The sequence below is a fragment of the Lytechinus pictus genome, chromosome 15, assembly GCF_037042905.1.
Source record: "Lytechinus pictus isolate F3 Inbred chromosome 15, Lp3.0, whole genome shotgun sequence".
NCBI classification, from domain to species: Eukaryota; Metazoa; Echinodermata; class Echinoidea; order Temnopleuroida; family Toxopneustidae; genus Lytechinus; species Lytechinus pictus.
In genome coordinates this window covers 8,341,822-8,368,788 of record NC_087259.1, presented here as the reverse complement: position 1 = coordinate 8,368,788, position 26,967 = coordinate 8,341,822, and the positions used below count along the sequence as shown (strand labels likewise).

The window sequence follows — 26,967 nt, the reverse complement described above, 5'->3', positions numbered from 1 at the left end:
CTTGTTTACGTCGTTTACGTCAGATCAGCTGTACTGCTGGTTGCGTTCTAGGCGCTCCGCAGTTTTTTTTCGCTGTTCAGCGTTATTTTATGATGTAGCGCCATCAGCGATTATACGTGAGATGCAACCTGTTGATTTTTTGGGTACAATTTCCTATTATGTGCCGACGACTTGAATCTAGACTGTTCGATAGGAAAAATTCGCATTTCGATTGTTGTTTGCGTAATTTCCACCGAAGTATTAAGGATCGGACGGAGTATCTTGGCTGAGATTTGGAGGTAAGCGTTTAAAATCCCTTTTTAATTTTATAATTTATACGTTCGAGCACATTTTTAAAATTAAATTAGATGATAAGATTTAGTTTTAGATGAATAAATTTAGTATATTGACTTATTGTGAAGATTTTGGCGTGTTTCATTCTCTCACATTCGTGTGATGAATGAAAACGGCAAAATTCATTATGAAATGACATGCGTTGTGCGAGGTTAGTACAACTAACCTCGCATGCTTGTGTGAGTGCTCCAACTTCCAAGTCTAACTGTTTGTTACTGAATGTTAGACCTATTTCATTTGAATTTGATCCAAATTAATTGATTGTTTTAAAAACATCCAATCTAACTGTAAGTAACTGTAAGTGTAAGTGTTGCATTCTGACTATACTAGATCTAATTAGGACTGAAACGTCATGCTCGTTTCAGCTTCATTTGTTCAACTCCACTCTCAGCTTTACTCTCAATCTCATCTCATCTCTCATTTTTCTTTATTTTTTATAAGCCGTACCGGTATTCATTACACCAAATTGCGGGCGTGGGACCGGGCAAAATTTCAGGAAATCATTTTTCTTAAATGTTTTAATATTAACATGGTACTAAAATGAGACAATTACCCACAAGTAAATTTTTTTTTAGATTTATGCATACCTTACCTGACTTGATTTCTTATCTAGAAAACTGTTTTCCCGTGTGTAAACTGCTAATTTCCTCGAATGGTACGGCTTCACTTTCAAACGCAAGATTCCCATTCATCCAGTTTCTTAGCGATGGCGTCACTAATTTGCATAAACGGCATTTACATACCATGACAGTCGCCCATAAACAAATTCGCCCGATAGTAATTCCGGTTCATAAGTAGTATTTTACTTGGTTTAGTGCCGTGCTTGCTGTTATAAGACTGGGAAAGGTGCAATTAAAACAGAATTTGGAAATAAAGTTTAGCTCGTCCTTAACGGGCTGAAAACCATAGTTTGAACAGATAAAAAAAATTGAGACAACTCTCAAACATTGAAAATTTCAGTCGGAACAAAGTTAGGCCTATAAACTCTTGTCACGGTTCATGATTTTTTTTATCGCCTGTGGGTGTCCTTTCTTCTTACTTTTCTTCTATTTTTTCTCTCTCTTCCTTCTATTCTCCCCTTCGTGTTGTTATGAAAGGTTGTTGTTGCTGTTTTTTCTGTAGGCCTAGTCATGAGTCGCGTGCATTTGAGTGCCCGAAAGTTCACACACACAGCTTCAACACAGGGAACAGTGGTTTTCATGACGAACGTAATATTGCAGAAATCTGGGTAGGCCTATATCTTTATAACTATTAATAATCTCACACCAGATTGATAACAGTGTGAAAATTTTATCCCCTTCCATTAATTTGATGTAAATATTATTACAATTAATTCGCTATTTACGTCTCGCTGTTCATTTGAAAGTGTCCATGTTCACAACTCTTGCTATATGGCAAACGGTCTGAAACCACCCATATTTTCGAGACACTGGCACCTTTCTTTTCCCACTGGAATATTCCTAAGGGTAAAAAAGGTTGAGATTGATTGTCATCTCAATGCTAAATAGATTACCTACAGTTTGATGTATAAAACTTTATGACTGGTATAATGGTTACATCTCATTTTTCTCCCAAACTTTGAAATCGAGCAGGCAGAACGGCATATTTCTGTGTACAACGTCACGTGACTAACGTATGATAGTTTCCGTTCCTAGACCCTTTTCATTTGAAACAATTAATAAAGTCCAAACAAACTTAATTAACGCATTTAATGTTGAAAGTAACAATGTTCTTGTACTAAAGCTTTGCCTACTGATATTTATAATATAGCTACAATTTGAGGAAGCAAATATCGAGTCCGAAATTGATTTTGATTTGCAATAGGGTCTGCGTAAGTACACTATATACCAGCAGGCTAGCATCGTCTGCTACGTAAACGAAATGAGCGAACATGACCGAAACTAACCATTATGCTTTCTGTGCAAAAGCCTGCATTATGCTAGTATGTTGTGGTGACTTAATTGCCAAATAAAAATGAATCAATAATTTACAAAGGCGGTGAATCAGTACATGCAAGTCTTCATTTGAGCAAAGGATAGGACATTCGGATTTTAGTGTCAGGCATTCAGCCCCGATTTGCAAACGACCTCAGTAAAATTTAACACTTTGCTCAAGTCCGCCTATAAAGTTCAGCTGACATGCGTAAAAGAAAGAATGGGTTCCTATATAAATATATGCAGCAGAAACATTGTTTTGTTTTTGTACCCAGATTATCATACACGATATATATTTACCGAGTTGTGCGTAGGACGAGGTGCTAGGCGCCCTTTATTGACTTTGCGCCACAGCTGTTTTTCCAACGATGTCTTGCGTAATATGACTCATTCATTCATAGGCCATTGTTTACATGGACATCGGACCCACCCAAATCGACTGAGCGCTCGAGTTCAAGAAAGTTTCCATTGGACCCGCCCACTTTATTGAAGATTGACAATTCCAAGGAGCGCCAGACTGAACTAGGATACCCCGCCCACTTTCACGAAATTACGCATTAAGTTTTGTGTAATTCTTTTTTTTAAACATAATGGGGTATGATCTTTGGCGTGTTTCAGCAACTACAAATTATTCAAACACCAGCTCATATTCAAGTATAAACAAAGGCCAAAATTGCATAATTCATGAGTTACCCATATAACTATCTGGGAAAGGAGATACTTTTTTTTTCACAGAACTTTAAAAAAAAAAAATCTGATTCTGAAAATTAATCCTCCTACTACTACTGCTGCTACTACCTCCTCCTCCTGCTACTAACTACCGTGCTACTACAACTACTGCTACTACTACTTCTACTACTACTACTACTACTACTACTACTACTACTACTACTATCACCACTACTGCTTCTACTATATCTACTACTACTACTACTACTATGACGACGACTACTACTCCTCCTACCACTATTACTACTAGTAGTACTAGGGAAGTACTTGGTAAAGATGCTTATTTGAATTAAAGGACATAACCAAAGGAAACTGAAGCGAAGAGGACAGAATTTATTCCCTTTACAAAAGAGTACAGGTTTACACAACTCCTCAAATGCTTCAGAAACCGTTACACAAGTATTCCTCACTTAAGTCAACAGGAAAAAAAATGTAACAACAAAAGATTATGATTTGAAATAATATTTAGTATTGCTAATGTTGAACATTCAGTGTAAACATCAGCTTACTGCACACAAATAATTGGAGCAAAGCACGTTCTTTTATCTGAAACTTCATGTCACATTTATTGAGTTTCTTGGAATGTAAAAATAAATGAGATGCTTATAAAGCCAGCAACATAGGAGCATTTCACGAAACAAACAGTCTGCGGTTTTCACCGACAATCACTATGCCAATCAGATGCATGGATTTCAGTAGCTTAAAACCAATAGCAAAAAATCACAAACCACATGCATTTGTTTCATGAAATGCTCTCAGAGACTGGATGGAGTTGAGGCCAGGGACACTGTTTCATAAAACTTGTCAAAATAACAAATTTGCAGTAACAGTTTAAAGCTACTGCAATCATTCCATTTGATTGGCTAATAATAATAATAAACTTGTATAAATTCTGTTTTGTTATAATAAGTCTTTATGAAACAGTCGCCCGGGGTTTGAATTCCTGCTTGTAATATATATCACTGGAACTACATTTCTTTGGCAACAAAATCATTGGTTTAAGCAAAGGTCACTAAAGAACAAACAAAACACTACAAAACAATACAAATTTTAAGTCGCTTCAGTACCAAATACACTGAGTATTGCTTTCCAGGGTTGAGGGATAATGAGTGCCCCATCCCCCCCTCAACCGATATGAATACATCCTATTCATTTTGATCCATCCCTATATGCAAGGGTTTCATAATGAAGGACCTTAGCCGCTTATACAACACAGAATACTTCACAATGGGTGCTCCAACCTGTAGATATAGAGAGTCATTTCAATGAGCAAAATGCTGAAAATGTCATCCAAATCGGATAAAAAATATTTTTTGGCATAATGAGCAAAAAATTTTGAGGGGGCTCGATATGGTGTTTCGCGTAAAGTTAATAAGTTGCGAGCGATCGAAGCAAGTGAGCAGAAATTTCAACATTTTTATTACAAAAATCCACGTTTGTGATAGATTTTGACATAATATTCAGAAAATAATATATTTCACCCTTATCCCTTACCTTTTCTCTTTTTTTTTCTTGGTCGTGAAAAATTGGGAGGGGGGGGGGGCAAGAGCCCCCCAACCTTTACGCCCATGACATCATCATTACGCAATAGATGGGGTGGTAATATCAAGCCCCCACTTTCCCTTTTCTTATTGTTACATTATGTAGAATTCAACTTTTCTACAACATTTTCACCCAAATTGAACAGATTTCTATAGGCCGAATAGATTTTACAATAGTCAGACTCCTCTGTATCTCATAACATATTTTTTTAAATAATTAACCCCCAAAATATAATCTTATCTCATTCTATTACAATAAGATTATCAAATAATGCTTTAATATTTACTATGAAGTATGCACAATGGTAATAAACATACAGCACATATAATATATAAATCAATTGCAATTTGATACGAAACATAAATTCTTCTTTCCTAATTCTCAGTACTGTAATATACCTCATTATAAAGAAAATAATGATTGCAACTAGTATATTGCAATTGATGAAATTGAAAATGACTAATGAGCAGAGCCTTAAAATTACAAATACATGTAACTGTGTCATAAATGCATCAAGTGAAATAAGTTCAAATAGAAATATATGTCTGCTTTCATATCATTGAAATATCTCAGATTTCCTTTGATAACTACTAATAATTTCAGAAGACTTTCCATCATATCTGACGAGTGTTTCATAAAGTTGTTCATAAGATACCAGCAACTTTATTAATAAACGACTGGTGACCCTTTCTTGTGGTAAATGATATACAACAGATTGCATAGGTATTGATTCAGTTCCTAATAAAGGATCACCAGTCATTCATAAAGTCGCTTGTAACTTACAAACAACTTTATGAAACACCCACCAAATATCTTATACAAAGATAAACGTTAATGGGGCATGTATTATGGAATGCACAAACTGAAGAAAAGGAGTTTTGATTACCAAAGTACTCTAAATTCAAAATTGAACATTGGCAACAACCTATAATTCAATTTCAGTGAGATTAGAAAAATACATCAAATATCTTTGTAAACTCATTCTCAAACAACAAAATACAATTTAAACCTCATTTCTATATAATCTGTATATAAAATATAGCACTGACATTGCATTTACTGATATTAAGCATAAATTTTGAAAAAAAGGAGCTGCATAAATTAAGTACTCTAATACTTGATTGCAAATTAAGGCACAGCAATATACGATTCTCAGTTACATTATAGCACAATTTCAGGGTTTTATACCATTTTAATTAGCCTTCTCGATACTCTCTCAATCTCTCTCTCTCTTTTTTCTCTCTCTCTCTTTATCTCTCATCCACTTCTTTGTCAAACTGCACTATTGATAATACCCATAAATGTGCATGGTAGACATATTCTAAAACATGGTCCATTATTGGGAAGATAAACTTCTGACATCACAATGAATATCTTATGATGTCACAACTTTCTTACTTGATGTCATAAAAGATTTGTTTATTACGTCATGAGTTGTGTGAGAAGAGATTATTTTGGAATACGTGTTATAAAGAATTTGATTGAATGGGTACCTGGCGGGATTAATTCCTTGAATGCACTGAGCACTGGAAGGCAGCTCAATTAAGCTTAGGTAATAATAGTGCACCTCGGGAAAAGATTATTTCTAGATAGATGACTCTAGTGTAGTAGGTTTCACGGTACACCAATAAAGTCGCTTCAAAACGCTCTATGAAAATTGCATTTTTCTTTTGCTCTATTAGGTTATGAATTTGCATGAATACTCCTGGTTTAAAATAAAAAAATATGCAGTTTTACAATAATAACATAGAATTTATAAAGCACAAGTAATGACTTATCCACCTTCTTAGGTGCTCAAGGCGCTCCTACATTACCCTCGCTATGCTAGTCTACCAACTCTGGTCCTCACATCTTTTTGAGGACTTACTTCCTGCTGGTACCCATTTACCTTACCTGGGTTGAGTGCAGTGCAATGTGGGTATATTTCTTGCTGAAGGAAAACACGCTGTGGTTGGGAATAGAACCCACGTCCCTCAGATTGAAAGACGAGAGTCTTAACCACTAGACCACGATGCCTCCACACAAGTAATGTACTTTTCGATACTATAAATATAAGAAATGGCACACCGAATTCAAATCCTTGTGAACTAAATTCTTTCAAAACTGTCTGGTTAAAGTGACTACATTCATACATGTTATTGAAGTAAAGACTTCCATGATAATGTTAGAAGACTGTTTCTGAGAATCCTCATAATGTTGACCTAATTTGTAATGTATCATGGAGTGGGTAAGCATATGAATACATGACAAGGATACATTACAAAATGGAGACTTTATACATGTATGTAAGATAGTCTACGGACACTAGCCCATTGTCAAGACACATCAAAGAGGTCTGATTTTCAATCATATAATGGGCTGAATTGAACTGTACGTCATGTGGCATTTCAAACACAAGATTGAAACAAGTTCTAATTGTGCTAGGCTTGCCTAAAGACCCACTCGTTTCAATCCAGGTCTGTGCCTAGTCTGCTGTGCAAACCCTTTACTCGAGTAAAGTGGTCTGAATGGGCAATCTACAATGTCTTGCGTACAGATCAAGGCCCTCTTGCTAACAGCAAGTTTCATACATCCTAGTCTCATGTGAAGACCCACTTCTTGATCAAAGTTCAAATCAGGGTCTGTGGCTACAGACTAGTCTTACGCCTTCAAAGAATAATCAATTTCTGAAAAATGTTCCTGCTAATCTGTGCTTTTCTTAGGTGTATATAAGAAGGTGACACACATATACAGCAATTTGAAATAAATTATCATCGTTTAATTTTTATGTTTGGCTTGTGAGAGCAGTCTGGATGGAATTATATGTTTTTTGGCAATATAAATGAAAATACATAATACAATCTTGTTATTCACCTGTAGCATACAACATCCATTTGGATGCAATATTGTCTCAATAAAGGCTTGATAATCCTATAAATAGCATTTATTTCTATGAATTTGTACTGGATATATAGAAAATATCTGCATCTTTGACATTTTAATCAACTAAAAACTTAACATCATAGCCTGATATTACCATACATTTATAGTGTAAATGCATTACTATCCATTTTTCAAGATTGCAAATGTTTCAACATTTATACATTCGTGTGCAGTACAAGTTAATACAAGTATAATAAGTCAACACAAATGGACGATAATATTATGAAATAATGATACAATATACATGTAAATAACATTAAATATAAACAACTTGCACTTGGTGCTATAGAATAATTAACATTCAACAAAGTCAATGAGTTGCTTTACTTTATAAAGAGATAATATGATGGAATGGCAAATTGATATGGCTACAAAAATGGGGAAAATGTTCCTTTTGAGATGAAAGTGTCATATTCTGACATCCTTTGTAAGTGTCGGTTGCCCAGGCGACACAACCTGTTCCGTGAACGTGCTGCTTGTTTCATGAACTTCACACTGCTCCAATGTTCTTGCTGCTTCAATAACTTCTGCTTCAACAACTTCATTACTGCTTGCTACTTCAACACCACCATACATAGCACCTTCACATTTTGAGCTGCTAGCTTCAGCATTGTTAGTGTATTCATTTGACTGTTCAAGCACACCTGAAGTCGACGCTTCATTCTCCATGATGATGGAGGTGGACGTCTTGCCCATTATTTTCAAGGAGAATATTTTGGCTCTCTTGTAGGCGTTTGCTATGGTATATCCGAGATACCTGGAAAAGAGGGATGAGGCAGAAAAGAAATTTGTGAAGCTAACCCATTTCAAATTGAGTCTGTATAAAAATGATTTTAATTCTGAAATATATATATCAATAAAATTAGCAAGATCGAAATGATAGATGAAACTCCATGATTCAAAATATTGTACCTTATACCAAAGTTGTATAAACAATGTACAAATTTCTATAAATATTGATTTAAAAAAGTCTTCTACGAAGTTTCCCATTTAAAAAATACTTACAAAGCGCCTACTACACATTATTTCTAAGTACAAGATACATAGAAAATGTAGATTGAAGAGTTGAATGAAGTTAAGTTAATGCAAGAAAGAGTTGAAACAGTTTACACAGGCTTTATTTTGGAAAAAATTGTCCTCATCAAGAATGCAGAACATAAATTGTACAATTTATCATATTTATACCTTTTATTTAAAAAACAAGTGGAACGCCTCTGGCAGTCTTGCCTGCATTACGCAATGCGATATAGCAGCAGTGCTTCCTTTGAAAATAGCTAATGAATATTATTCACAGAAGAAAACACTAATATGATAATAAAATATTATGCCCATTGACCCAAAATGACCTTTGACCATGATCATGGGACCTAAGACATGTGCAAAACAATCATTCATACTTGATTACCCTTATATCGATGTTTCATGAGCTAGATCCATAAACTTCCTTAGTTATGCCAATTCACTCATACTCCCAACACGGCCAGAGTTCATTGACCTTAAATGACCTTTGACCTTGGTCATGTGACCTGAAACTCACACATGATATTCAGGGATACATGGTTGCTCTTATGTCCAGGTTTCAGGAACTAGATCCATAAAATTTCAAAGTTATGATGACAATTCCTCAAATAACCCTAACATGGCCAAAGTTCGTTGACCCTAAGTGACCTTTGACCTTGGTCATGTGACCTGAAACTTGCACATGATATTCAGGGATACATGGTTGCTTTTATGTCCAAGTTTCATGAACTAGATCCATAAACTTTTAAAGTTATGATGACAATTTCTCAAATAACCCTTACATGGACAAAGTTTGATGACCGTAAGTGACCTTTGACCTTAATCATGTAACATGAAACTCAGGCAGGATCTTCAGTGATACACTATTACCCTTATGTCTACGTTTTATGAACTAGGTCCATATACTTTCGAAGTTATGACAACATTTCAAAAATTTAACCTTGGATAAGATTTTGATTCCCCCAACATGGTGTATGTTCATTGACCCTAAATGACCTTTGACCTTGGTCATGTGACCCAAAACTCAGGCAGGATGTACAGTAATACTTGATTACCCTCATGTCCAAGTTTCATGAACTAGGTCCATATACTTTCTAAGTTATGATGACATTTCAAAAACTTAACCTTGGTTAAGATTTCAATGTTGACGCCGCCGCCGCCGCTGCCGGAAAAGCGGCGCCTATAGTCTCGCTCTGCTATGCAGGCGAGACAAAAACCTCATATGAAGTTGCCAATTTAATGAAGCTATAAGGATTTACTCACCTGAGACATGTCATCTCCACTAAAACGCACATTCCGATAGTGACTATGTTGATAGTGCTGGAGGGGTAGGCCTGGAGTATGGCGTAGACGGCCCCTGGTCCGCTTGCCATGGCGAAGAACGCAAAGAAGCAGAAGGTCCCATCCCTGAAACCCAGCCCCTGGTATAACCGTACCTTGCCTTGCTTTACATCATACTGGTTGCCAAGGGTAACAAGAAAACAATAAAAGATATATCACACATGCACATCGAACAAGGGGTCCATGTATGTAATAATGTATAGCATTTACAGGGCACCGATTATCTTGTTGCCTTTTCAATGGCGCACTATCACCCGGCTGTAGCTCCAGCTGCTAAAGCTGCATGGAGCATTCCAAGGAATTAATCCTGCCAGGTACCCATTTACCTCACATGAGTTGGGTGCAGCACCATGTGGTTCAATTTCTTGCTGAAGGAAATTACGCCATGGCTGGGATTCAAACTCACGACCCCTGGTTTCAATGTCTGGATACTAATCCACTGGGCCACAACACTGTTTCTTATCTTCTGGGCCTTTTTTTTCACAAAAACATTGTTTCACTTCTAATGGAGAGTTGCAAGAAACTGATGCTGAATTGCAAGTTAGCCCTTTGATTAAATCTACATGAAACATGGAGATGATTAGCGTTCAGTTGCAACACAATAAGCCTGTTCACGGTTGTAAACTGCGCACGAGCAGAAAAAGGTCATTGGAGACAACCATGAAGGTGGCTTTCAAATTCACTGACATAGGCATTTGTGATTTGATGATTATTCATGTATTCCTTTCAAAATATTTATCACATCCAAGCTGAAGAGTAAAAAATAGAGCCTTCATAATCACTGGTATTTGACAGTAGCCTAAACAATAGTCAAATGTGCCAAAGGCAGAAAATAAAACAGATTTCCAAACTTTATCCCTGATGTTATTCTAGTCACCTGACTATTCTAGTCACCTGGTCTATACAATGCCTTTTGTTCTTAGAATTTGAATACTCTACCAGTAAAGCTTACGCAACATCTACATTTGAAATTGATAGTGCTTATCCTAATGAAAAATCACAAAGGTCATTGGAGAAAAGTTGATCATGAGCTAACCGTGAACTGGCTTATTGATTCCAGCTGCCATTGTTTGCTTCGTTATTTTAATAGCTGATCAAATATCACAAAATTAAAAGGAGCGTCAATTTTTCCACTTTTAAAAACCTAGACAAATATAGAAATGTTGTAGGACCATCTGAAATGCTTTTAATCCTATTAACCCTTTTATTTTAATAGTCCTTGTCATTCTTGATTTTTTTTTCTTTTTATACCAAAAAGATATAGAATGTAATAGCATTTCTAGAAGGGGGTGGATGCGGAATATTATTATTATTATTCAGTTGCAACACGATTTTCCTGTAATCCCCCATGACACTTGTTTTCTTTTACTTATTCTAGATTTGCAAAAAAAAACAAATAGAAAGTATGAATACTTACAGTATTCTTACAGACTTTGCATTTGATGAGTTCCGGGCTATCATCAAGCTGTAACAAAAAAATATCGGAATACCAAGATAAGTCATGGTGGTGCCCCACCTGCACTTTTCTCAATTTGTTTACAGTACCGAATCCCATGTTTCAAACCAAGTTTATAATATCTTCACCTATTTGCATCACAGATATACATAAAGTAAAAAAATTGAAATGGAAAAAGGGTGATTTCATATAGGCAATGCGAAAGGAAACCTGTTTTCAATACCTATGGAAGGCCAGCGAAACCACCATCAAGAATGCACATTTGTTCAAAATGCTTTCTAGATATAATGTATACTCATACATTCATCATTTACAAAGGACCTTGTGCAAATTTTCGGAGGGGAAAATTATGATAATGATGACTTTCCATACAGTTGAGCTTGATTGGATCAATCACGACTCTTTGTACGACGGGACCCTGGCTTCCATATTTTTTTTCTAGGATACACTGTATGATTTTCAGGTATATCTTTTACTTCTGATATCCAGTGTTTAAATTCCTTTATGATTGACAAAAGCGACATCAGACAGATAAAAGTAATAGTGAATACATTGTATAAAATTATCACTTGGGTATCAAAACCTTGTATCTCAAACTGTACACAAGTTTGAGGGCAGGACCAAAAAGGCTGCATTTTTAGAAATAATTTTATGGTGACACGCTCATATTGTCTGAAAACAGTCTTCTAATTCCTGTAGAGAACTCTTCCTAGGCAAAGCCAGGTTGCTTCTTATGTCGTAGCTCTCAAATCACAGTTTTTAAAAGCTGTCCTAAACATTTGTAAATTTGAAGATACCGGAGGGGTGTTAATTCACAAAGGCCCGTACTCTGAAGTCAGGTTTAACTTAGACCATGGTCTAACTCTGTGCTAAAATTATGGGAAGCCAAAAGTATTAAGTTGTACATTTCTTACTGTGCTCTTTACTGATTCATCGATGGTGGAGACAATCATCTATTTATACTTCCTAGATAATTATGAATGATTTGAGAGCCAAATGAGCTGAAATCTCTACTCTTAGTGATTTATGTATTTCAATTGGCCATCCATACTTAAACCACAACTTTAAACCTGGGTTTAAGTTAAACCTGACTTCAGAATACGGGCCAAAGAGTTTAGTGTGACAATGTCCACAGAGTAACTAACATGGAATCTCATTGTTCACTGCGTGTCGTCAGAGGATGGTTTCACCGATGCGGTGAAGCGTTTTGTAACCAACACAGCTTCAAACTCAAGTGCAAATCTAAGTCACATTTCAACCCTTTGTGAAACATTCCCTAGAATTGAACATTTGATATAAAACTTAAGAATGGAATTTCTGACCTCCAACATCCATTTTCTGAGGCATTCATGATGGACGAACGCTACGTCTCCTTTACAAGTACAAGGTGTGATCAGAGGGCCAAGGCTTGGGTCTCGGTCATAACAGATCCAACAATCTGGGTCTGACAGAGAGACAGAGTGAGAGAAAGAAAGGGGGAGGGGGAAGGAGATTGGGGTGGGAGAGAGAAAGAATGAATTGAAATGAAAAAACACTACTTAAAACCAATGCTCAAAATACACACATGGGATTCCTGATTAGGGACTGTTGCTTAAATAATCACCTCTGTCAAAAAATTGACAGGTAATTTTCTACTAAAAAGCTTGAAAATAATTAAAGTAGCAATGTAGCTTTAACCTATGAAATGTTTGTACTTTATTTGGAATGTCTGATTTCTGAGTAATTCCATATTGTAACATTCACTATTCTTACCCCACAAATATAGTAAATTATCAATTAAAAAGTAACCACCAACATCAAAAAAATTAAACCAATTCAAATTCATGCCACAAAGTTGTTTCCTACCTGTGCTACTTCTGTTTCGAGTATCTGTACTTTGGTAGGAGTTTGTACTCGTTGATGGCTCTTGCTTCGTTCTACAGCTCAAAAGATTGGTTTCCTCACGTTGTTCTGTCTGAATCGGTTGTGCCGGTGGCTGATGAAATAACAAATATTGCAAGGTAACATATATAACTGGTAAATTATGGTTCTCAAACTTTTTCAAGATTTCCATATTTCTAATAGAACTTTCTAGCTATCCTCCTAAATTAAAAACAATCTCATGACAGTTTCCATATTTTACTTCTAAATCATTAAAACATTACAATACAATAATTTTACCAAAAACAAGGTGGAGCGTGAACCACAAGTCATGCCTGATTTCGTGATCAATAATATGCAATGTGATCTTTTGACCCCTAGATGACCTTTCACCCCACCATTCTGAACAACACACATGTGGTATTACCCAAGGATCATTTGGCAAAAGTGTGATCAAAATTGATGCAGAAATAAAGAAATGCGGGCAATGCCGCCGGGCATGTTAAACAAAAACTTCAAAAATGATGTACATTGTACATGACCTCATATCATTTGACCTTTGACCCCATCATCCTCATGGAAACATATGTGGTATTACCCAAGGATCATATCAAGTATGAACTTCATCAATGAAGAAATAAAGAAATGAGAGCAAGATGAACAAAAAACCTTAACATTTTTTTAGCAGACCAACAGACTAACAGGAAAAGTGATTACTACATGTACATGTAGAGGCCACCGCACACCTTACGACTGTTCGCAATCCGATTCTGGAACAAATCGCATTTTGCTTATTTTCTGAAAATGTGAATGGAACATATCATTTTATTTGAGGTTGAAATCATTGAAAGAATACTAATATAACCATTTTGAAAGATTGCAAGCTTTTATTTTTTGAGTAAAGGCCAAATTAGTTTCAAATCGTAGTCAATCGTACGACTGCTATGACGTCATTACGACTAGATATTGAATTCGCTTTTATTCTAAGGAGGATGATAGCATAGTCACAGATTTGAACATAGGTATTCGTACGATGATTTAGAACATTACACAGTAAGATATTCCAAGTCTCAATATTAGCATCAAATTCTACTACATTTTATTCTGAAATCGAGTCGCCGACCAGTCTTAAGGTGTGCGGTGGCCTTAGGTCTCTGCCGAGCTTCGTTCAGGCGAGAAAAAAATTAAGTATAGATGACAATAATCATGGTAAAGAATCATGCCTCATAAAAACAGTATTTTGCACAACTTTGTATCATTATACTTAAATTCACAGAAAACATCACTGTAAATGGAGGAGGCTTTATACAGGAGGTGTCTCATGAAGCTAGCGGGTATTTCACAAAGCTGTTCATAGATTACGAGCGAATTCACGAACAACTAGTGATCCTTTCTTGTGGTAAATCATGTACACCAAATATTCATTGATGTTGATTTGGCACCTAAGAAATGATCACCAGTCATTCATAAAGTTGCTCGTAACTTACGAGAAGCTTCACGAAACACCTACCAGTTCATGGCATTTCAAAATGATTGTGAGAATCTCTATGACAAATCAACAGTTACGTCTACAATTTGAATACATAACTTAGAAACAGCTTTGTGAAAACCAACCAGGCCCCCAAATACCTACAACAAATGCAAGCCACCCCCAAACCAACAATAAGTCACAAGGAAAGGTTCTCTAAACATAGCCAAATTAGTAATTTGGTCTTCAAAAACCAAAAATTAGAAAAATTCAAAGAATTTGTAAGAGTAATTCTTCTAATTTGTACTGTCCAAATTTGAAGTTGTAAGGTTAAAAATTTGAAAAATAAAGACAAGCTACAGGAGCTACTGTGGCTTCTTCCACCCAATCATATCCAGACTGATTGGAAGTTTCACTGAGATTGCATAGTGTGCACATCTCATGCTTGGGTGAATGCCTAACCTCAAACTATGCTTTCCGACCCCTTTTTTGTAAGCTCACTGTCTTTCTTCTACATTCAATCCAAGGTTTTTTATGGGATTTTTAAAATCAATTTTGACAAGCTATATATCATTTTAAAGCTTAGGATGTGTTTTTTAAAGCTAAATGTCTCAAAATTTATTTTGGGCGACTTCTTGGTGGTTTTAGGGTGGCAGGTCACACGTATAGAGATAAATACAAGAAGAATTAATATCATGCTTACCGCAACTCGTTCTTCATCGTTGTTTTCTCTCAAGATTGTTTTCGGGTTTAAAATCCACAGCTTTTCAGGACTACAGGAAAATAATGGAGAAAAGAAAATCAAGATAATGGCTTAAAGTTAACCAGGTCTTCGGAATTTTGCATTGTAATCGGTAAATTGCCACTTGGCCTACACCCACTTTGCCTACTTCTTGTTTGGTCCAATTACAGATGGTCTCCCACATGGTCCAATGAGCTACCAATCTAATTGAACCAAAAATCCTACAATTTTTCTCAGAAAAATTGTAATTTCAACACAAAAATCCCATTTTCGCCACAGGTACGAGACAAGCAAAATCTTAGCATGGAATCTAGCACACCAGTGTTTTTATTAGAATATGCTGCTTAATATACCGTACATGTATATCATTCATTTTAACTCCTGTTGTACCCATATTCATTTTGTATGAAAAGAAAATTAATAACTTTTGCCAATTTGAGGAGCATCAGTAGATTATCTTGATAAAGCTGTATTTACCTTCTACAATTCCAGAGGACACACGGGAACCACATCACCATGGCTAGTTCCACGATACGGAATACAATAACATAGGAGTTCCGCTGCAGGAGAGGAATGCTGGAGGTTAAAAAAAAAAGAGAAATAAATTGATTACTTTTGAATAATCAATGCTAAAGCCCCTTCTTGCCAGATACATGTAAGCTATAAGCAGGTTAATGATTGTGGATTACCAGGAATGCTAGAGGTTCAAAAACAGCAAAAGAAAAAAAATAAAGAGATTACACTTTGAAGAGTAAATGATAACATGCCTTTTGGCAGCTACTAAAGATAAAGCCGGGATCGCCAGGAAAGTCATGTCTTGTAGTCATGAGCACTATGAAAGATTCCACTGCAATCATTATAAACATTAAAGCTGTATATAAAATGATTGTGCAATGAGTCTCTGAATCTTGTTTTTTTTCTTTCACTGTTCAATAACAGAAAACACTAACGGCATTCATGTCAAAAGATTGAACATGGTATAAGCTTCAAGATAAACTCTGGTTAGACTCCTGGTAACAACAGAAAATAAAATGTTTCCAGAATTGAACAAAGCTTACACATAATGGTACAGAACTACAGTCCGACCTCTCTTATCCGGACACGTTGGGACCAGCACCAATCCGGATAAGGGATTTATCCGGATCTGGGAGACCCAATATTAAATACACGAAGCTACATGCCTCCCCGGCCCAACGGCGGTAGCTACATGTTATCTATTGTATTGGGCATACAGACAGTATTCACTGCAGTGTCAGTGCAAATTATAGGCGGTATTTTTTACGGAAATTATATCGGTCGATGGCCAAAACTGTTGGATAATTTACCTGCTAAAATGATTGAGGTATACATCGAGCATACCACGAAAGAGAGAGACTCAATGAAAACTAAGTTTTACAATTAGATCATCGCAGCGGGTATCGCAGCTTCGCAATGTCGGCCATTGTTATACTGACTGTAGGCTCAAACATGATAGATGGCGCTGTCCGTATTGAGGCCTAACGTTAGCTAGCGAGACATGCGTTGATTTTCCCGGGAAACAAAAAGAAAACGTGCTGAAATATTTGCGATGCGCCCTGATTTACTGTCTAAGTCCTTTCGGTGATTTGGGGAAGAATTTTTCATTAAAAATATTGTTGTTGTAGGTAGACTATATTGGAAAATATATGTAATCAAAGAGAGTTTGCGCATAGGATTGAGTTTAGATTGAAATCTCATTTCCTCACATGATAGATTGGATTGAAAAAAAAAAATCTCGGCAAGAGTGCGTCCGGATAATAGAGAGATCCGGATAAGGGGAGGCCGGATAAGAGAGGTCGGACTGTATAAATAAACGATAACTGTCAAAAGATTTTCTCAGGAAAATGTACAATTATAGATAAATGAGCAAATGAAGATGATTGAAAAAAGCCTGTTAGTCTAAAATGTGGTCCCAAATATTGTTTCCAGTGTTGGCTACACCAGGAATAGAATGTGGTAATGAAATAAATACAGTTTCAAGCAGGCCTGAATGATATATATTGAGCTTTGTTATTCTAAATCAGCATTCTTGTGTACGATAAACACGTTAGGATTGCTCCCAACCCATTTCTTATTGAAGTTCGATTTCTACACCAGAACGCGAACTTAGCTTTAAAGTAAATTGGGAATAATTAATGCATGGAATCAGAAACACTTGGAAGTGGTTGGTGGGCAAGTACATACTACTGTCAAATTATCCCATTATAAGGTTTAAATGAATAGATGAACATTGAGTACAAGTGTAAAGATGAAAACAGCATATTATTTGAAGTACCTACATTCATGGTGTGAAAGAACTAGCATAGCAACTAGCAATGGTAGACTTCACACCAGTCACTTACCTCTCATTCCACTTGGCTTCTGTAACACTCATCATTAAGAAGAATGCCGTGATGATTTGAAGTATTCCTTGGAAAAGGAGTCCAAATCGGGAGAGGTGTAAGGTTCGCAGGTCCAACGAGGTGCTGGCATTTGCAAAGGCCCCTTTTACCTAGTGGAAAAAAATGCATTTACAAAATAAAGTTCACATGTTGTGTAACCAAATCGGGAGAGGTGTAAGGTTCGCGGATCTAAAGAGGTGCTGGCATTTTGCAAAGGCCCCTTTTACCTAGTGGAAAAAAATGCATTTACAAAATAAAGTTCACATGTTGTGGAACCAAATCGGGAGAGGTGTAAGATTCGCGAGTCTAAAGAGGTGCTGGCATTTGCAAAGGCCCTTTTACCTAGTGGTAAAAAATGCATTTGCAAAATAAAGTTCACATGTTGTGCAACCAAATCGTGAGAGTGTAAGGTTTGCAGGTCTAAAGAGGTGCTGGCATTTGCAAAGGCCCCTTTTACCTAGTGAAAAAAATGTATTCACAAAAAAGTAAAAGTGTAAATGTTATGTAATAATAACAGTCTGCTTTGATGTAGTGCTCAATACATCAAAATAACGCATCTTAAAGTGGTGCTCAAAAGTTTAATTAAGTGAACCCCAACAGAAAATGAATATATTTGAAGTGTTCAAGTTCTGCCATGTTTTAGATACCGTATTTCAGTGTGTAAACCATCGCCGATTCAATATACCACTTACCGCAAGAAGGGATCACCAGTCGCTCTTAAAGTCGCTCTTAACTTACGAACAGCTTTATGAAACACCCACCAGGATGGAGAGTGGCAAAGTATGGAAGACACCTTGTCTGGATTACAACACCCGATAACATAATGGATCATGAAGACAAACAATTTTCATTTTTCAGGTGCAGATATGAAATATTTTGTCTCAAAAAACAAATTTTCAATTCTTTTCTAGAAAATAGCGAAGACAAAAAAAAATCTTTTTTCAGGTGCAAATATGAAATATTTTGTTTCGAAAAACAAATTTTCATTTTTTTAAAAGAAATTAACATTTCATTGATTTTTTTTAAATTCATGATACATGGGAAGCTGCTCGCATACGACTTAAAAAAAATAAAAACTAATAACTTTCTAAATCTTTGATGGATTTTCCTCAAACCTTCACCAATATTTTTTCATCATTTTTTTCTGCTATTCCTACACTTAAGTTTTTGACAGGGTCAGGGTGAATTCCCCTTTTAATGATGATCTAGCACTTACCTTGAAATAGACTTCCACTCCGTATGCCAGGAACAGGATGACTTCGATGAAGATTAGACTCCCAAAGAAGCCCTGGACCACCTTGAGCAGGTAGGTCGGCTCCGGTACCATCTCCGACGCAACAAACTGGGCAATGAGGGCAGCATACAGGAACACATTGAAGACGAGGAAGTAGACCAGGGATTTGGACAGGGACCCTGGACGTTCGTAGCTTTTGTTGGAGATGTGAAATGCCTGGATTTGGAGATGGTTATGTTCAATGATAAATTGTTATTATAGATATGATTGGTTATGTTAATATTGTTGTGATTACTATATAATCACCATTGTTATCATTATCATATCATATCATCAACATCAACATCATCATCATCATCATAATCACCACCACCATCATCATCACTATGAGAATTTTATCATTAATTATCAGAGTATAATGTTTAGGACTCTAATAAAGAATAATTTTGAAAAAGAAAATATTTCCCCAAAATATGTAAACATGGTTTTACTAAACCTATTATATTTTTACTATATCTTTTGTAAAATAGAAATCTATGCTTTATTAATATTGGTAACTGCAAGGATAATATATATGACAAAATAGCTCTCAGCCAATCAAATTGAATGATTTCAGTAGCTTATAACATTTGCATGTTTTATGAAACATGGCCACGTACCTCAGCCCAGAAGCAGACACAGAGCGAACAGCTTGACAGGAGGAATGGATAGTACATACTCAAGATATTTGCTGCCCAGTGATGGGGGATGTATTTCTGGGAGAAAAAAAAAAAAAAAATGATCGGAAATTAGTATTATTGCAGTCCTTTATTCACAACTTTAGTTGTGTAACACATGTATCTTTGAATAATGGAAAGATCGTCTCTAATAAATGGATTGTTGCAGGACACTTGCAATTGATCGCAAGTCAATTTCTAAAATTTGTGTATAACTTGTAAATTTACAACTGAAATTTGGATTTTATTCATAGATGGCATATATTTTCTTGCAACAACCCCTTGAGTGAATGGGAAATATTGTTTCTAACACACGAAATGACTAGTGTTTGTTGCTACATGTAGGATACTGGTATAAAAAAGATGTCACGTTTTGTTGAGTCACCAGACTAGGCAAACAAATACATGTTCTGGGACTACACACAAATAATTTTAAGGGAGATTGTTTGCAATTGATGTTTTTTTTTTTTTTTAATACAAATTATACTGCACAAAGGGTTTGATTTAATCCAAGTCCGTCCGAAGACACGGCCTAGGATGCCCAACTTTGGCAAAAGTGACACGTCAGTCAAATTTGAGTTATTGTTGTTTCTGAAACACCCTTTGTATTTTGCATGTTCAGGCAAAATTTGGGGAAGAAATGATTGTTAGCTATGGAAAGATAATGAAGAAATTATGCTGTTAAATTGCATATATGCCTATGTAAATGATGAACACACGTTGCTATTTACAACAAATGATACTTTTGTAACTTGCTTCCTTTTGCAAAAGTATGGCAGTACGGCCTCGGATGCCTGGGGCCTATTGATTGCCTTCAACGCCTGCTTCAATGGCCTTAGATCTTTAAATTTTTGCTGTAATATAAACATAGTCTTGCCCTAATAAAATATTGATATTAAAGGCATACGCACATTTCCATTCGTCCTTTTATTGATTTGATGTAGACTTTATGTAAGCAGGAGAATAAGTCATATCTAATATTTAGATTGGTAATAAACATTGAAATTAACATTCAATCATTAAATATATGACCACCAGGATGATGCATTAACAATTAATAATTAATATTCATTTCAAAGATGAGACAAAGGTCAGACTCACCCAACCTATTCAGGGTGATATAACTAAAATGATCATCAGATGTACGATATAAGGTGCAGTCCACCCACACATGGTGGCCTTTTACAATTAAAAAACGATTGCTTTACATATGTACAGTGTAGGGACCTTCTTTAAAACTCAACAGGGAATAATTTTTTCCTGGACCCCGTCTTACAAAAAGTTGCGATTGATCCGATCAATTGCAACTATGGAAAGCCAGCAAAGTCAACATATGAAATGCATGTTTGTTAAAAAAAAATTCTAGATATGAATGCATATCCATAAATTCATTGATTTCTTGATAATTTGGGGTGTTCTCCTTTGATTACAAAGGACATTTTGCAAATTTCCTGTAGAAAAAATTTTGACACTGATGGATTTCCATAGAGTTATGATTGATCGGATCAATCGTAACTCTTTGTACAACGGGGCCCTGGACTCCGTCTTACAAGGAGTTACGATTGATATGATCAACGGCAAGTATATGGGAATCCATCAATGTCATAATTTGTTCTTTAGGAAATTTGCACAATGTCTTTTGAAAACAAAAAGAAGCACTGAATTTTCAAGAAAACTATACACATCATTCATATCTAGAAAATATTTTGAACAAACATGTATTTTAGATGTTGACGCTGCTGGCTTTCCATAGTTCAAGTTGTGGTTGACTGGATCAATCGTAACTCTGTAAGACGGGGCCCTGGTATCGCATCACAAACCGTTCCACATTTTCTTAAGACCAGAAATGCTAATAAAATCCGGTAAGAAATATTACTCCCTGCTCAAATCGTTCCCTGAGGAATCCTATAATATATATTTTCAGAAAGGTATTAAAAACCTGTCTGTTTCGTAGTTTGTAGTTTTATAGTTTGAGTATTATGTAATTTCTAATTATTTTCATTTAAACGCTTCGGTCCTTAAATGGGAAAAGCGCTCTATACATGTAAGTAATAAGTAGTATTATTACTCTTACCAATAGTGTAAAATAGAGTCCTCTGCTGAAGGTAGCCAGAATCACCATGATATAAAGAGTCTTTTGAGTTGAGATACGACATGCTGCCGATAGGGAATGCGTCTTGGCCCGCTGGAATTCTGATCTCATGCACAGAATCTACATGACAAAAACAGATATCTAAATTACATAAAATGACAGAAGCAAATCAAAGGAACCAAATTTTTAGTTTTGACTGAGATAAAATCTAAAATGTAACATTAAGATAGTTCCATCGATTGATCAATACTCAGCAACAGCTCACATAAAACAGGTCATTGGAATAATTAAAAACCATGGTATGTGGAAATGTTGTAATATGTTCACATATATCCATTATTATTAAAGAAAATGATTGAATACACAAATCCACAAAGAGAGAAGATATTAAGCTTTTTACTACATTCACATCAACATCATAGATCTTACTACATAAAGCACTCCCCCAATCATTACTCTTTTTTTTCCAAACCAATCTTTTGCTCAGAAAACTAAGGACCTTCTTTAATCTGTTTTTCTTTGAAACTGTGAATACCTTTTAGATCATATCAATATCCGGTGATGTCCATCAAAATATGCATGTATTAATGTACTACAAAACTGAAGAAGAAATCTAAATGTCATGTACCTGTAATTGAAATTATCTACATGAAGGTATAATATTAGAGAAACAGGACTGGTACAAACTGCAGGAAAGTTACTTTGCAAGGACTTGTTTATTTATTATGATGTATTAGACATCTTTTAACAAAGAAATATTTAAAGACGTTCTATGTTCATTAATTTAAAAAAAAACATTGTTTACAATTTAATCATGTACATAATTGAATGAAAATGCATTTATAAGTGAGCAATATATGAGTAATTTAGTAATACATATAGCTGATGATTAGGGAATTTTTTTTTTTTTTTTTTGGGGGGGGGCCTACTTTTCACAACTTACTGTCTAAATCTTTAACATTGGTTAAGCTTTAACATTGCAATGAATGTGGACTTCAAGGGTTCCTTTAAAAAAATAAAAGATTTTCCAGGGCTCTTTTGAGTATTTTGGGGGCTTACAATGTACTTGCCCTGAGTGCCCCCCCCCCTGTAATTTTTCCCGGCTGATTATAATAAATTCAACACAGCCTAAAACATGTACGTGTATGGTGCATCAAAAAAAGTCAGCAACTGGAAAGACGGACCTACAATGTAATAGTAATACAGAGATCACTCAGTCTGTGCACTCGGCATCTGAATTACAATCTAACGTAAATAATCACAAGTGATGTGGTGTTAAGTCTAGATGACAGAATAAACATGGAAATTATATAAATCATAATTATGAATTCCCCACTATATCATGTAAGTCTATTAATGTACATGTGTACACAGATCTAGAATATATAGCCTACTTCATACTGTGATTATGGATTCAAAAGATAAGATAGAATACAAAGTCAACATTTGCACAAAGTGGCTGATGATCTGGGGAGTGTTTCACAAATAGTTACATGTGACTAAAAGTCATTCTTACATGTACATGTAAAGTGGTCCTGCACATATATCTGACACGTTATCTCATTGATTAATCAGTGGCAGTGCACGTCGTATCAGCGTGATCAGGACAATGAAATGAGCCACTATACACAAGGAATTTAAGTTAAGACTTTTTGTCAGACGTAAAGTTTTGTGAAACACTTCCAATTGCAATGGATTTTAATGGAACATTTTGGATTTTTTCAATCATATTTTCCTAGGCTTGCATTCTCTATATATTGTGGCCTATATACATGGCCACATACTCCATAGGTTTTTTTTACTTGTAATTAAAAACAAATTATCGGAAATCAAGTGTAAAAATATATACATTCTCTATCATTCACTAGCCGAAACAAAACGAGCACAGAAGTGATTATTGTTTGATGTTTATAACAATTTGTAGTTTTGAAGGTAAAATCTACACACCTAAAAAATTACAAATGTCATTATGTATTCTTAACAAACTGAAGAAAAATGAAATAGTTTGAGACATTTTCATACTCACCAATTGGATGATAGCTACACAGCCTAGGAGATAAAAGACTGATCCAAATGCAATGAAGTATGTGTTGTTGTACTCGTCACAATCTCCTCCTTGGAACTGGACCTGGAAGAAATTTTCAGGCAAAATTTAAATTTTCATCAAATTTGAAGTGAATACAATATTTACTAATTATTCTGTATTGACTGTAATCAAACAAATGTATGCCCAAATTTCTAGAAGTGATCATGATGAAAGGTAAAAATCATAAAGAAGACATTGTATCAATTATAGTCAGAGCCATGTCTTTCTCAATACTACTACTACTACTACTACTACTACTACTACTACTACTACTACTACTACTACTTCTACTTCTACTACTACTACTACTACTACTACTACTACTACTACTACTACTACTACTACTACTACTTCTTCTACTACTACTACTACTACTAAATATATCCATTAATATTGCGCAGTTACTGCATATTGTGGGGGATCTTGGTCTAGTGGTTAAAACTCTTTTCTTTCAATCAGACTAGAGGGACATGGGTTCGAAACCCAGTCATCGCGTGTTTTCCTCCAGCAAGAAATTTACCCACTTTGCGCTGCACTCGACCCAGGTGAGCTGAATGGGTACTGTACAGATACAATACGTCTTTCAGATTGGTATTTATAATATAAGCTCCAGGATCATATGACTTTTACATGTAAGTATCAAAATTGGCTTTATCTAAAAAATTGCTTCAGAATAGCATTTGTATGTCGGGTGAAATGACAAGTATATATGATATTTAAACTATGAAAATTGGCTTTATCTGAAAAATGGCTTCAGAATAGCATTTGTATGTTTGGTGAAATGACGAAAAGTATGTACAGTATCAGGAGCATTTACCACACATATGCATGATCCATTTAGGCATTGTCCGTGACCGGAACAGTTTGCAGGGCAGGTGTAGTCTTTGGGGTTGATGATGTTCAGTGTGGCCATGATGCTTGCTACGGTGACGTTCCACATGGTGCAACGGACCTCGGGTATTGGTTGTTGGTTCGATGCCCAAGGAGTTTCTTGCGGGATTTCTCTGCGACGGTGGTATTCCTAAGATGCATGCTGAGGTGTGGTTGTGGATGATTTGATTGTTAATAGAGGTAAAAACTCCTCATTCTGCCTGTGTATACATGTAGGAAAAAGAATAAAGTAATGAAAATACCATAGACAAAAGATTGAAATGGAGTACAGGTTTCAACAGTACACTTTAGCTTGTTGCATTGCGGCTGCATACATGTATGATGAATGTTTGAATCACCACTCGCTAGTTATGCTGCAACTAGGTCTACGTAAACTTACTTTATAAAATAGAATTCCTTCCTCAATATCATGGATTACTGTAACAAAATTATGATATTCTTCAATTGTAGGGCATTGTACAATACAAATACTGAAAATTCCTTTTCGTGTAATGCCACTAATGGTACATGTCGATGATTTTACATCAAATTCTTGTACCATCAAACTCCTGCATATTCACTATTTGTACATAAACTGTTCTACATTCTTAAAGGGGGGCAGAATAAATCTACATGTAGAAAGTTGAGCACTTAAAAAAGTGGGTAAAAAGAAAAATGTAATAAAGACATGCAATATTTAAAGAAAAAATGTCAAAGTAAAAACTAACAAAATAGAGAGATAAAAATTCCACTTCAAAATTAGAGAGGGGAAAGGGATTATTTTACAGGTCTACATGAAGAACAAAAAAATCATAGGAAAAATAGCATAAAGACAAAGAGGAAGATACATGTATGAAGGATAAAAAGAAGTTTAAGGAATAACAAGAAGAGATGATCAAGAAGAAGAGAGAAGAGGACAAGGAGAGGAGGAGGAAGAAGAAGACGAAGAAGAAGTTCTAAGAAGAAGAAGAGGAGGAGGAGGAAGATACTGTAAAGGTGATAAATGGTGGTGATGAAGATATGAAGAAGAAGATGAGGAGAAGAAAGAGGAGAAAGAGAAGAAGGAGAAAGAGAAGGAGGAGAAAGAGAAGAGGGAGGAGGAGGAGGCCGAATGAGAAGAAGAAGAGGAGGAGGAGGAAGATACATGTAAAGGTGATAAATGGTGGTGGTGATGATGAAGATATGAAGAAGAAGATGGGGAAGAAAAATAAGAAAAAAAGAAAGTCAGAGAAAATAAGTTGAAGAAATTCAGAAGAAAAGAATATTAAGATGATAAAGATGTACATAGAGGAAGAAGGAAAAATCATAATGAAATTGAAAATCATTACACAGACTTGTTAAATGGAAACTGTAACAAAATCAATCTAAACTGCTCAAAGAATAGGAATGAGAAGAACAAGTGCAGGCTGGGAAATTGTACATATACTTCCCAGTGTAAAATCTCAGCCAACTCATAAAAAAAACTGGCATGATGCTCCAGTCCAAACGAGTCAAAATTCATCCTAAAATTATATACAAACTTATCAAAAAGAGAAGGAATGCACATGCAAATCACATATTTACACTGATAAAAATGTAGTTATAAACATGCATAAAATAAATTCCTGCTGCATTTCTTTTCTCTCAACACTTAAAAATCAGTGTAATGCTCCAAGAGTCCAAATTCACTTTATAAATCATGCAGACTTTTAATATCACAAAGAGAAGAAATGCACAAGTAGTTCACAAATGTACACTGACCAAAATGTACCTCTTAAAAACAGGCGTAAGATGCTCCAAAGAATCTAATTCATCTTAAAATTAAGTGGATCAAAACTTCACACACACTGATCAAAATATACTGCCTTAAGACCAATTCCTGTTGCATTTCTTTTCTCTAATAACCACAATACATGTATTTTCAGTGATGATCACATGCCTGAATTGTGTACCCAATCACCATCTCAAGTTTGTGCTATATTTACACAATTGCATCATGGGTAATGAAATGTTGGCTCTGCTCTCAATTGGAGCTCATCCAATTTTCCTTGAACCCGTGGTCAGTTTTTTGTTGGCTAAGTGTATTTTTTTTTCTTTTTTTCAAAATGTCAGACACAAGAGAATAAGTTGCTTCCTCCACAATGGTATATTGTCAGTAAGCTCATGATCAATGAAATGTGAAATCAAGTTCACAGGAAGGATGTATGTCCAATACATACAAGTACATTTCCTAAGAAGTTCAAG

At 35.5% G+C, this 26,967-nt stretch overlaps 1 protein-coding gene across 1 annotated transcript; it reads right to left on the bottom strand.

The window, feature by feature from the left end:
• Positions 1–3,533: 3,533 nt before the first annotated feature.
• On the bottom strand, positions 3,534–26,676 carry LOC129277220 (uncharacterized). The gene is made up of 14 exons (XM_064110199.1): positions 26,495–26,676; positions 24,692–24,965; positions 23,815–23,916; positions 21,771–21,908; positions 19,640–19,735; positions 18,963–19,196; positions 17,708–17,856; positions 15,825–15,923; positions 15,309–15,378; positions 13,123–13,252; positions 12,600–12,721; positions 11,239–11,286; positions 9,744–9,937; positions 3,534–8,217 (listed from the first exon to the last, which is right to left on the bottom strand). The coding sequence occupies exons 2-14, from the start codon at positions 24,812–24,814 to the stop codon at positions 7,869–7,871; spliced, it is 1,854 nt and encodes a 617-aa protein (XP_063966269.1). The 5' UTR covers positions 24,815–24,965; positions 26,495–26,676; the 3' UTR covers positions 3,534–7,868.
• Between the last annotated feature and the right edge of the window lie 291 nt (positions 26,677–26,967).

Excerpts from the sequence above, each read along its gene's own strand:
- LOC129277220 (XM_064110199.1), bottom strand. The coding sequence starts at position 24,814 with ATGTGGAACGTCACCGTAGCAAGCATCATGGCCACACTGAACATCATC. Across the intron at positions 15,924-17,707 it reads GAAGCCAAGTGGAATGAGAG|CATTCCTCTCCTGCAGCGGA; the intron begins GTAAGTGACTGG and ends TTTAACCTCCAG. Across the intron at positions 11,287-12,599 it reads TCAGAAAATGGATGTTGGAG|CTTGATGATAGCCCGGAACT; the intron begins GTCAGAAATTCC and ends TTTTTGTTACAG.